General features: G+C 42.8%; 1 protein-coding gene across 4 annotated transcripts in view; it reads left to right on the plus strand.

The window, feature by feature from the left end:
* Positions 1-12581, plus strand: part of TP63 (tumor protein p63) — a 166046-nt gene that overhangs the window by 131323 nt on the left and 22142 nt on the right. For 3 of the 4 annotated variants that reach the window (XM_087965615.1, XM_087965617.1, XM_087965616.1), the window contains 3 exons: positions 21-157; positions 4855-4937; positions 9066-9208. In XM_087965615.1, coding sequence (XP_087821741.1) covers positions 21-157; positions 4855-4937; positions 9066-9208 — 363 coding nt within the window. The remainder of the gene's footprint in view (positions 1-20; positions 158-4854; positions 4938-9065; positions 9209-12581) is intronic. The other variant, XM_087965613.1, reaches the window with a different exon arrangement.

The raw sequence follows: 12581 nt of genomic DNA on the forward strand, positions 1-12581 counted from the left end.
TTGTTTCCTTCGCCCTGCAGCGGGCAAGTCCTGGGTCGCCGATGTTTCGAGGCTCGGATCTGCGCCTGCCCGGGCCGGGATCGCAAAGCGGACGAAGACAGCATTCGGAAGCAACAGGTCTCCGACGGCACAAAGAACGGCGACGGTACGAAGCGCCGTAAGTAGCCAGAAGCAGTTAACCCTCACGACAGCGAGTTTCGAAGCTTTGTCCCCTTGAAGGTAGGCCGGACTAACAACTCGTCCCGGAATTCCTTGGCATCGATCACATGCCGTTGGAGGTGTGTCTCATTCTGACCTGCTTACTCTCTTATCATCCCTTTCTCTGCGATTTATCTTTGCTTCATCTATTCTATCTATCTATTCTCTCTCTTTCTCTCTATCTCTCCCTCTATCTATTCTATCTACCTCTCTTTCTCTCTATCTTTTCTACCTCTCTTTCTCTATCTATTCTCTCTATCGATTCTATCTTTCTCTCCTATTCTCTTCCTCTATCTATTCTATCTATCTATTCTATCTCTCTCTCTTTCTCTCTATCTATTCTACCTCCCTTTCTCTATCTATTCTATCTATCTATCTATTCTATCTTTCTCTCCCTCTCCCTCTCCCTCTATCTATTCTATCTCTCTTTCTCTCTATCTATCTACCTCTCTTTCTCTATCTATTCTATCTATCTATTCTATCTTTCCCTCTCCCTCTATCTATTCTATCTCTCTCTCTTTCTCTCTATCTATTCTATCTTCTCTATCTATTCTATCTATCTATTCATCTTTCTGTCCCTCTCCCTTTATCTATTCTATCTATCTCTCTTTCTCTCTATCTATTCTACCTCTTTTTCTCTATCTATTCTATCTATCTATCTATCTTTCTGTCCCTCTCCCTATCTATTCTATCTATCTCTCTTTCTCTCTATCTATTCTACCTCTCTTTCTCTATCTATTCTATCTATCTCTTCTATCTTTCTGTCCCTCTTCCGCTATCTATTCTATCTATCTCTTTTTCTATCTATTCTACCTCTCTTTATCTATCTATTCTATCTATCTATTCTATCTTTCTCTCCCTCTCCCTCTAACTATTCTATCTACCTCTCTTTATCTATCTATTCTATCTATCTCTTCTATCTCTCCCTCTCCCTCTGTCTATTCTATCTCTCTTTCTCTCTATCTATTCTACCTCTCTTTCTCTATCTATTCTATCTATCTCTTCTATCTTTCTCTCCCTCTCTCTATTCTATCTATCTCTCTATCTATTCTACCTTTGTTTATCTATCCATTCCAGGGGTCTTCAAACTTGACAGCTTTAAGACTTCAACTCCCAGAATTCTTCTGAGGCTTGTGGACTTCAGCTCCCAGAATTCCCCCTTCCAGTCATGTTAGCTCAGGAATTCTGGGAGTTGAAGTCCACAAGTCTTAAAAGCTGCCAAGTTTGGGGACCCCTGCTTTAGCAGATGGGAGAAGAAGAAGGAGAAGAAGAAAAGATCAGGCATAGCTAGCCAGGGAATTCTGGGAGTTGAAGTCCGCCCGTCTTCAAGAGGCCAACTCTGAAATACGCTGATTTAGGAGAAGGTCAGCTCTTGACTGGGTTTGGGGCTTGAACCCTCCCCAAACAGCTGCATTTTGTGTTTATGGGCTCAGTTTTGGGCCAACCCTCACCTGCTTGCATCGTTTGTGTCGTCCATCATTTTGCCCAAATGGGCCACACGAAACCATTTCCTAACCAGGTTTGGCATTTGTGTGAAGGCAGCTCGGGTGTCGGCCGGACGGGAGGGAGAAGGTTCCCTCAGCCAGTCCGAACTTGTAGGATTGTACTCACTGAAGTGGTGGAACAAGCAACAATTAACCCAAAGTGAAATGCTGGATAACAGCGTCAATCAAGGCAGTGTAAACAGTCCCATAATCCTGTTGCTAATAGAGCCAACTTCCGTGTCAGAAGAAAAGGAAAAAAAAAAAAAAAGATAAAAAATACCTGTGGTTTGGAGTGGACCAAAAAAAAAAACAAGCTACGGTGTCAATTAGAACTGACCAATGTTAATGGAGCCTCCATTGGTCAGGTCAGTCTACCTTTAATTAGCAAGTGATGGGATAATTTTCATCTTTTCTGGGTTTTGAGATGGACTGGGGGAAAAAAATAGAAAGCAAGCTACAGTGTCCATTAGGACCCGGCGAATGTTAATGGAGCCTCCATTGGTCAGGGCAGTCTATCTCTTATTAGCACCTTGCCCTTGGAAGTTGTGGGAGCGCCATCCCTGGAGACTTTCAAGAAGAGATTGGACTGCCATCTGTCAGGAATGGTGTAGGGTCTCCCGCTTGGGTGGGGTGGGGGGGGGTTGGACTAGATGACCTACAAGGTCCCTTCCAACTCTGATTATCAGTAATCAGCAGTGATTGGATAATTTTCATCTTTTCTGGGTTTTGAAATGGACTTGGGGGGCGTGGGGACAAGAAACAAGCTACGGTGTCAATGAGGACTGACCAATGTCAGTGGAGCCTCCTCTGGTCAGGGCAGCCTACCTGTTATTATTACCAGTGACTGGATAATTTCCATCTTTCTGAGTTTTGAAATGGACCGGCCAAAAAAAAGAAACAGGCTACTACAGTGTCCATCAGGGGCAGAGGTGGGTCTTCAGCAGGTTCTGTCCAGTTCTAAAGAACCGGTAGCAGAAATTTTGAGTAGTTCGGAGATGAGTGTTAATGGAGCTTCGACTGGTCAGGGCAGTCTACCTCCTTTTACCACTGGCTGGGTAATTTCCATCTTTCCGGGTTTTTTTCTGGCAGGTAAAAGGAGCTTTCTCAAAGCTATGTGTTTCCGGGTGGAGGAAAATAGAGGCAGTCCTCAATTTCATGACCGGTCGCTTCGAAGTTACAACGGACACCCCCCACCCCTCAAAAGGCACTTATGACCTGGTTCTGGGGTTCTGACAGCCACAGCCACACACACGCACACACACAGAGCACATGGCCACATTTCGGCCGCTTGGCCACTGCCCCACATCTACGACCAATCACAGTTGGTCACGTGACCCTGATTTATGTTTTTTTGAGGAGGGGGGGAAACTGATCCGGTTTTTGGCCAAAACACCCAATAGCGAACAATAGATTTGCTTAACAACGGCCACATTCGTTTAACGACTTCTGCGAAAATTTTACTGGTCGTAAAATCAGGACGGCCATGAGTTGAGCTGCTTTATGACTTGTCTCAGACTTACGACCATAGTGGGCAGGCTCCATTATGGTCATAAGTCGAAGACTACCTGTAGGGATGTGGTGATTGACTGCAGAGGGTCTCCAGAAGTGGCCACTTTTAAGACTTGTGGACTTCAATTCCCAGAATTCCCCCATCCAGCAACGCATTGCTGGCTGGGGAATTCTGGGTGTTGAAGTCCACAAGTCTTAAAGGGACCACGTTTGGAGATTTCTTGTCTAGTGGTAGCCAATATTGGCAACCAGGTGTAGCAGTTTTAGGATAGGACAGGATGGAATGGAATGGAATGGAATGGAATAGAATAGAATAGAATAGAATAGAATAGAATAGAATAGAATAGAATAGAATAGAATAGAATAGAATAGAAAATAGAATAAATAGAAAATAGAAAATAATAGAAAATAGAAAATAGAAAATAATAGAATAAAGAATAAAGAATAAAGAATAGAATAGAAAATAGAATAGAATATAGAATAGAAAATAAAATAGAATAAAGAATAGAATAGAATAGAAAATAGAATAGAATAAGGAATAGAATAGAAAATAGAATAGAATAGAAAATAGAATAGAATAAAGAATAGAATAGAATAGAATATAGAATAGAAAATAGAATAGAATAAAGAATAGAATAGAATAGAATAGAATAAAGAATAGAATAGAAAATAGAATAAAGAATAAAGAATAGAATAGAAAATAGAATAGAATAAAGAATAGAATAGAAAATAGAATAGAATAGAAAATAGAATCAAATAGAATAGAATAGAATAAAAATAGAATATGACAGAACAGAACAAAAAATAGAATAGAATAAAGAATAGAATAGAATAAGGAATAGAATAGAAAATAGAATAGAATAGAATAAAGAATAGAAAATAGAATAGAATAGAATAGAATAGAATAGAATAGAATAACAGATTTGGAAGGGACCTTGGAGGTCTTCTAGTCCAACCCCCTGCCTAGGCAGGAAACTCTACACCACTTCAGACAAAGGGTTATGCAACATTTTGCTTTGCTGGAAGTTCAGTTCAGAGGCAGACCCAGAATCAGTATGGCAATGGTTGAGGAAGTTGGACCAAACCACCAATCTTCTAAGAAAGGGGTCTCCAAACTTGGCAACTTTTAAGACTCGTGGACTTCAACTCCCAGAATTCCCCAGCCAGCATAGCTTAACTCTCTTGCAATCCCTTCCTCTGCAATCTCTCCTCTTTGGGGGAATAAGGGAAAAAGAAACAGACACGGCTGTCTGGGGAATTCTGGGAGTTGAAGTCCACAACTCTTAAAGTTGCCAAGTTTGGGGACCCCTGTGCTAAGACCTGGTGGGTTGTCCCCCTTGTCTCCAGACATCTTCTCCAGAAGTTTCTCCAGATACCCTCTGGTGCTCTAGAGAAGCCTGAAGCCTCTGGACCCTTGGAGCATACCCTCCATCTGGATCAAGATGAGTCCTCCTTTCTTGATGACCCTTCAGTTGGCCAAGATCTTCTGTTGGTGGGCCTCTGTGCCCTTGTTCGTTTCTAGCTTCAGATGCGGATTCAGACATGATAGAATTCAGATTTCTAAATTCAGAAATCACAAGAGCTTCCCTGGATTGAGATGTCAAGTTGAGCTTTCTTGAGGCTGGGGTCTCACTTTCTCCTTTCCCCCCCTCCTTGTTGGCAGCTTTCCGGCAGAGCACGCATGGAATCCAGATGACCTCGGTCAAGAAAAGACGCAACCCAGATGATGAACTCCTGTATCTCCCGGTAAGTAAGGACCAGGACTTGGGTAAAAATGTGGAGGTGTAGTTGGGAGAAGGACACCTTGAGTTTTTTTTGGGTAACTGGCAAAGCAAGAGGGGACCTTCAGAAGCTGTGAGAACCTCTAAGCCAATTCAAGAAGGTTGGAAGTCAAGATCTCCTTCCATGCATGAGGTCTCCAGAACGAGAATTTGAAGGGAAGAAGGAACGAGGAGTTGGCTACTTAACTCGAAATGTGGACTTGGTGTCTTCTGAGTTTTTGGGACAGGTTGAGCTAAGGTTCTCTCCTCTTGGGAGCTAACGGGGGCCAAATTTGGTGAGGTTTTGGATGGGAGGAAAGGAAATTTCAGAACTGTAAGTATGTTGAGGAAGCCTGAAGAGCATCATGGAAGAAGGCAGGAGTGGACAACTTCCATAGGACCACCAAAAAGACGGCGTAGATGTAGACACGATGTCCCCTGGAGTTGAACTCAGACTGAAAAATACTTCCGTGTGTTGGAAGGTCTTTTCTGATAGAAAAGAATATTTGTCGTTGACAAGAGTTGAATTGTGGGGTCCTTGGTGCTCTCTGAGCTCGGTGGTTTTCTTGAAGATGTTTCATGTCCCAAGTAAGACGTAAGACATAAGAATTTATTTGTCATTACACTCGCAAGCGGGTGCAACGAAATGAGGTGCTCTTCCACAAAGTAAAAACTGGACAAACACCACTAAAAAGAAAAAAATTAAACTAAACACAACCAACCATACAATAATCTATACAATTTAAAAATGTAAATACCCCACTACTCTCAGCCATTAGACTCCACAAAAATCTTATGACCCTGCATTCAGACTCAAAACTGCACTTGGATAAAAACTGTTCTTAAATCTGGTCGTCCTTGTTCTTAATACCCTAAATCTCCTTCTCGATGGTAATAGTTCAAAGAGCTGATGTCCCGGATGAGAGGAGTCATTCAATATATTAAGTATCTTCCTCTTACGTCTATTCCTATACAGTTCTTCTTCCAAAGAGGGAGTGAGCAGCCAATGATGTTTTGGGCCGTCTTGATCACCCTCTGAATTGCCTTTTTCTGCCACTGTGCAGCTCGAGAACCATACACAGAGACAGTAGGATAATATACTCTCAATTGAACTCCGATAGAAGGTAGTCAGTAGACTCTCAGCCATTGTTCTTTCCTAAGAATCCTTAGTAAATACAACCGTTGTTGTGCCTTCTTAATTAAAGCAGCGGAGTTTGCACTCCAGGTCAGGTCATTTGTAATGATGGTCCGAGAAACTTACATTCCACCACCTGTTCCACACCGAACTCCCTCTATATACAGTGGCTGAATGTCTGCTTTTTCCCCTATAGTCCACTATAACCTCCTTGGTCTTCTTAATATTAAATAGAAGATTATTATTCTTGCACCAGCCCGGATAGCTGTAGTACCTCATCCCGATATGCAGACTCATCATCCCCAGAAATAAGTCCTACAAGCGTAGTATCGTCTGCAAATTTCATTATCCTATTGTTGGGATGTTTATTTGTGCAATCAGATGAATAGATGGAGAACAGTAGTGGACTAAGGACACAACCTTGGAGTGCCAATGCTAAGTGTCTTGACAGTAGAAGTATAATCATTCAGTTTAACTCTTTGTGGACGATTTGTTAAAAAGTCCAATATCCATAAACAAATAGAATCTGGAAAATCTAGATCTTTGAGCTTGGCTATTAATCTGTGCGGTATGAGTAACATCATCAATGCTAGAAAGTGGTGGACCTGGTGGAGAGGAGGAGGAGGAGGAGGTCTGTGGGGTCCTTGAGACTCTTACGAGCTTGGTAGTTTCTTGTAGACCTTTCTTTACCCAACTAAGTAACTTCACCAGTGCTAGAAGGGAGTGGGGTTTATGGAGAGAAGTAGGACAACGACAATGGTGGGGCCATTGATGTCCTCTGAGCTGGGTGGTTTTCTTGCAGATGTTTCCTCACCCAACTAGATATCGTCATCAATTCTAGAAGGGCGGGAGGTTTGCGGAGTAGAGAAGAAGGAGGAAGAGTTATGGGTTTCTTGGTGATTTTCCTGCAGACGTTTCATTACCAAACGAGTGCTAGAAGAGAGAGGGGTTTGCATTGTTAACCTAGTTTAGTAATGACATATGTCTTCAAGAAAAACCATCAAGCTCAGAGAACAACAAGGACCCCATAATAGTCCTCCTCCTCCTCCTCCTTTTCCTGGCTCCTCTCTGATCTGGGTGGGTTTTCTGGCAGATATTTCATTACCAAACTAGGGAACATAATCAGATACAGATATTCAGAGTTGGTAGGGACCTTGTAGGTCATCTAGTCCAACCCCCCACCCAAGCAGGAGACCCTACACCATTTCTGACAGATGGCAGTCCAGTCTCTTCTTGAAAGTCTCAAGTGATGGCGCTCCCACAACGTCCGCAGGCGGCTTCAATTCCATGGGTGGATTGTTCTCACTGTCAGAAAATTCCTCCTTATTAAAGTTGTTGTTAGTTGCAAAGTCGTGTCCGACCCATCATCACAACCCCATGGACCACGTTCCTCCAGGCCTTGGTGTCCTCTACCATTTTCTGGAGTCCACTGAAGCTCACGACGACTGCTTCCGTGTCTCCGTCCAGCCCTTTCTCCTCTGCCGTCCCCTTCGTCTTCTTCTTTGGCCCTCCATCCTTCCCAGCATTCGGTTCTTCTTCTCCAGCGAGTCCTTCCTTCCTTCCCAAAGTCCTTGAGTTCCATCTTCAGCACCTGGCCTTCTAAAGAGCAGTCGCATCATCCATGCTGCACCCCAAAATTTTCATCCTCAGTCTTGGTGTCCTCCAGCAGTTCAGAATGGAGACCCCTTGAAATCTGGAGGACGCCAAGTTGGAGAAGGTTTGCCTGAAGGTCAGGAAGACGGTTGGGAAAAAAATGATCAAACAACATATAGATTTGAAACCTGAAATATTTTTTTTTTGGAAATGCTACCTGAAGGATACAGCAAAGAAAAAAACATATTTAATCCTACATGTATTAACAGCAGCTAGAATTGTATTTGCTCAGAATTGGAAAAGTGACAAAATACCGATAGAGGGGAAAGTAACTGAGAAAGTATTTGAATGTGCAGAAATGAATAGATGAACATTGGAAATCTTAAGAAAAAGAAGAATCTGAATTATTACATGGTTATGGGATTTATTTTATCAGTGGTTAGAAAATAAAACAAATTAAAATGGATTAGGTGAATATTAGATTGCTTATTGTACCCTGTGGCTATTATTAAGTGTTGTACCTTAATGATTCTTGATGAATGTCTCTTTTCTTTTATGGACACTGAGAGCATTTGCACCAAGACAAATTCCTTGTGTGCCCAATCACACTTGGCCAATAAAGAATTCTATATTCTATTCTATTCCAATTCCATTCCCATTCCTATTCATTATTCTATTCTATTCTATTCTATTCTATTCTATTCTATTCTATTCTTTGTATTTCTATTCTGTTCTATTCTATTCTCTGTTTATTCTGTTCTGTTCTATTCTAATATTATATTCTCTAGTATATTCTCTATTCTATTCTATTCTCTAATTCTCTTCTCTCTTCTATTCTCTTCTCTCTTCTCTTATTCTATTTGATTCCCCTCTTTTTAATTCTGTTCCTGTTCCTATTCTATTCTATTCTTCATTCCAATATCTATTCTATTCTATTCTTTTCTATTCTATTCTATTCTATTCTATTCTATTCTATTCTATTCTATTCTATTCTATTCTATGAATATACAAAGTAGTAAGAGAAGATTGTTAAAACAGATATATTGGGTATTACTTATATGAAAATGTGATTGTTATATTGTTATACCGATAAGAAGAGTATTAATCATAAATTGTAAGCACATGAAAATATGTACCTAATCGACACATGGTTGAAATGAAATGGATGTATTCTATATCTGTATCTATCTATTTAATCTATATCTATACCTACCTACCTACCTACTACATACATACATACAAATATATAATTTATTTATTTTTTAAATATATATATTTTTTTTAATAAAAGGGGAAGACAGTGTTGGACAATGGCCCCGTGGCCGTCTTCTCTGGAGTCCCCGAGCTTCTCATTCAGGCCTTTTCCCCCCTCCTTCTTGGCTCCAGGTTCGAGGCCGGGAGACCTACGAGATGTTGCTGAAGATCAAGGAGTCGCTGGAGCTCATGCAGTTCCTCCCGCAACACACCATCGAGACCTACCGACAACAGCAGCAGCAGCAGCAGCAGCACCAACACTTGCTGCAGAAACAGTGAGTTTGCGACTGGAGTTGTGACTTTCAGCCGGTGTGTCTCCGCCCCCCCCCCCCCTTGCATGAGGACATCCCTTACTTGAGCCGCGCGGTGGATGGAGTGTCTTTGTCGTTGGCATTGTGTTGGTCTTTCCTGGGGAGAGAGAAAGGGCTAGGAGATCGCCGTTGCGTTGGTTTTGTGTGTGTGTGTGTGTCTGAGATTGTGATGACCCAGGGTGGGATACAAAACAGACACAGTCACAGAAAACAGGGAAGGGTCCCCTCAGGGTCACCTTAGTGGTGCAAATGGTTCCTGTCGCCTGCATTTCCCCCCCCCCTCCTCTGGAAATCCACCATTCCAAGGGTGTTCATCCCAAATTGTATAGCTAAAAATCTGTAGAGGACGCGGAGTCTAAAAGGAGGCAACGGACCAGCTGTCTGCAAGCAATATAAATCCTTCCTTTCCCGATCCATCCTATCCGAGCTGAAGAAGCTTCTTAGACAGCGAAAAGGAGGCCGGGGCGACGCGCACCAGTGAGGTTAGTCAGTGGATGGCATCCCCGAAAATAAGACCTGCCATCATCAAGCTTCTGTATTGTGTCCGTCTGTGGGTCAGACTTTTACAGTGGTTTCAGATTTAAATTTGGGGCAGCCTATTGCTGTGCCAGAATGGTTTTTTCTTCATCCTGATTGGTTGGGAGTCTTGGTCTGTGTTTATTGGTCTCGGAGTTTGCTGTGTTCTGCTTGATGGGTGTCTCTGAAATCTTCTGTCTGTTTTTGGCTCTTTTGTATCTTGATTGGCTGGCAGCATTGTGTTACTTTAATGGAGGCATGAATAGAAGAGATGATTCCACCAGGCTGTCAATCATTTGGAAGCCTGCACTCACAAACAAAAAATCTCCACACCACAAGCCAGGCAAACACCTGGGCACAAACAGATCCCCTGATACCTCCAGCTCAAACACACCCCAACCAGGCACCCAGATGAAACCCAGCTTCTAACTAATGATAGCCGTCCATTTACCCGAAGCCAAGCTGCACTAAAGGCCTCCATTAAAGTAACACAATGCTGCCAGCCAATCAAGATACAAAAAGAGCCAAAAAAACAGACAGAAGATATTAGAAGCAGAACACAGCAAACTCCAAGACCAATAAACACAGACCAAGACTCTCAACCAATCAGGATGAAGAAAAAACCATTCTGGCACAGCAATAGGCTGCCCCAAATTTAAATCTGAAACCACTGTAAAAGTCTGACTCACAGACGGACACTATACAGAAGCCTGAAGATGGCAGATGAGATTCTGCTGAAACGTTGCTACAACTTTAAAAGAACTACAATGACGTGGGGAAAATACCCGAACCAAGCCGAACACCATACATGTAAGTACCCATGAAAACTTAAGAAAAAATATATATATATATATATATATATATATATATATATATATATATATATATATATATATATATATATATATATATATATATATATATATATATATATATATATAGAGTCTTATTTTCTGGGAAACGCTGGTTGCCTGACGCCAACGGAGATATGGATCTCCGCAGGAGTGTTTTGCAAGGCCTGGATGGCTGCGTTTGACAGGGAAAAATGAAGGATTGCACTTACAGATAAAAGGCGAAAAAGTAGAGGAAGTAGACGACTTTGTTTGCTATGCTGGTTTGCTCATGGCCTGATTCACCTTCCGGCCACCTGCACATTCTTTGCTTATCGGTTCCAGGAATACCTTCCCCGTTGCTGGATCCAGGCGGGTGATTGATGGGTTTCCCTGCCCTGATCCTGTCAGCTTCGGTTGTTTATTGACTTGGTTCAGCCTGTACCGGCTGCATTCCAGCTGCAACTGTTAAGTGGTTCTTGGCTGTCTGCCCGGAGCTATTAACTGAAGAGAGAGAGAGAAAGAGAAGGAAAAAACCTCTCTTCCACTTTATTTTTTTAGCCAGTTCTCTGAACTGCATAAGCAGTTAACTAACTGTCCGGGCAAACCAGTGAGAACCGGATGAATCCCACCTTTGATCCAGACCCTGGGACTAAAAGACACCACAGAAAAATCTCTTCTGCTCCAGGAATCAGGGAGATAAGGTGGATTTTAACCTCTCTTCCCCCCTCCAACGACCCGAAAATAAATCAATAAATCTTGTTAAAGAAAAGTATGGAGAATAGGACTTCCGGTGGAAACGGGGCTGCCGAGAACTTGGTTTTGGGACTTTGATAAAAATGGCGAACAGAGCGGAGTAAAATGAAGCTGGTTTAGAGGGTTCATTTTGGTCTGTGGAGGGAAATGAAGGTTGGTTGGGAGGAAAACGGCAGCCCGGAAGGGTTAAAAGTTGAGTGTGGTGGGAAACGGGGTGAAGCGGAAAAGCCAGGAGCGAAGGTGGGAAAGGAGCGAGGGATGAAGATTGGAGAGAAAAGGCTGTGACTGTTATCAAAGAGATACCTTGAGGTCCTAGAGGGAGGAGGGACGAAAACCGAACCACAGAAGAAATAATAGAAAAAGAAACACAATCGGAAGGGACTTTTGGAGGTCTTCTAGTCCAGCCCCCTGCTCAAGTAGGACCCCCTATAACCATTTTTTAAAAAAAAACGCTTGTCCAGTAGTCTCTTCTTTAAAACCTGCAGTGTTGGAGCATCCACAGTTTCTCTTCCACTGATTAATTGTTTTGACTGTCAGGAAAGTTCTTAGTCCATTTCAATTTGTTGAAATGGTGTCGGGGGGGGTTGGACTAGATGACCTACAAAGTCCCTTCCAACTCTGTTACGAGTTTCCAACCATTGGCTTCTTGTCCTGCCTTCGGGTGCTTTGGGAAAATAGGTGGACACCCCCTCTTCTTCTTCGTGGTAGCCCCTCCAATATTGGAAGGCGGCTATTATATTTGCCAGGAGAATGGAGGCGTGTCGAGGAGGCTGTGCAGGATGGGTCGTGTCGATGAAGAAGACAAAAAGCGAGGAGTTTTATCAAGGATCAAGTTTGCAAAGTATTATAAAGTTTATCAAGTGTTATATAAAGCATTCCAAGAAGCGACGGGTGGAAGCGGATCCAGCAGAGAAGCAACCTAGAACAGGGGTGTCCAACCTTGGCAACTTTAAGACTTGTGGACTTCAACTCCCAGAATTCCTCAGCCAGCAAAGCTGCAAGACCCCCAAACCTCCACTAGAGGGTGGCTTGAGAAGTCTGGGAAGCTCTTGGCTGCCCCCTGGAGGTGGCTCCTTTCCATGCCCCGGAATTTCCTTCTCCTCAGGCACACGTGGTGTGTGTGGAAAAAAAGCTCCAGGCAAGCAAGCAACAGGACGGAGGTTTTGCTCTCTCGTCTGCAGCATCCGTGCGGGGTTATAATCGGCATGGCGAGGCAGAACAGAATGGACAGAGTT

Source organism: Notechis scutatus, chromosome 4 (assembly GCF_049901735.1).
Source record: "Notechis scutatus isolate UNSWTSFEM ecotype Mainland chromosome 4, rNotScu1.2, whole genome shotgun sequence".
Lineage (NCBI taxonomy): Eukaryota > Metazoa > Chordata > Lepidosauria > Squamata > Elapidae > Notechis > Notechis scutatus.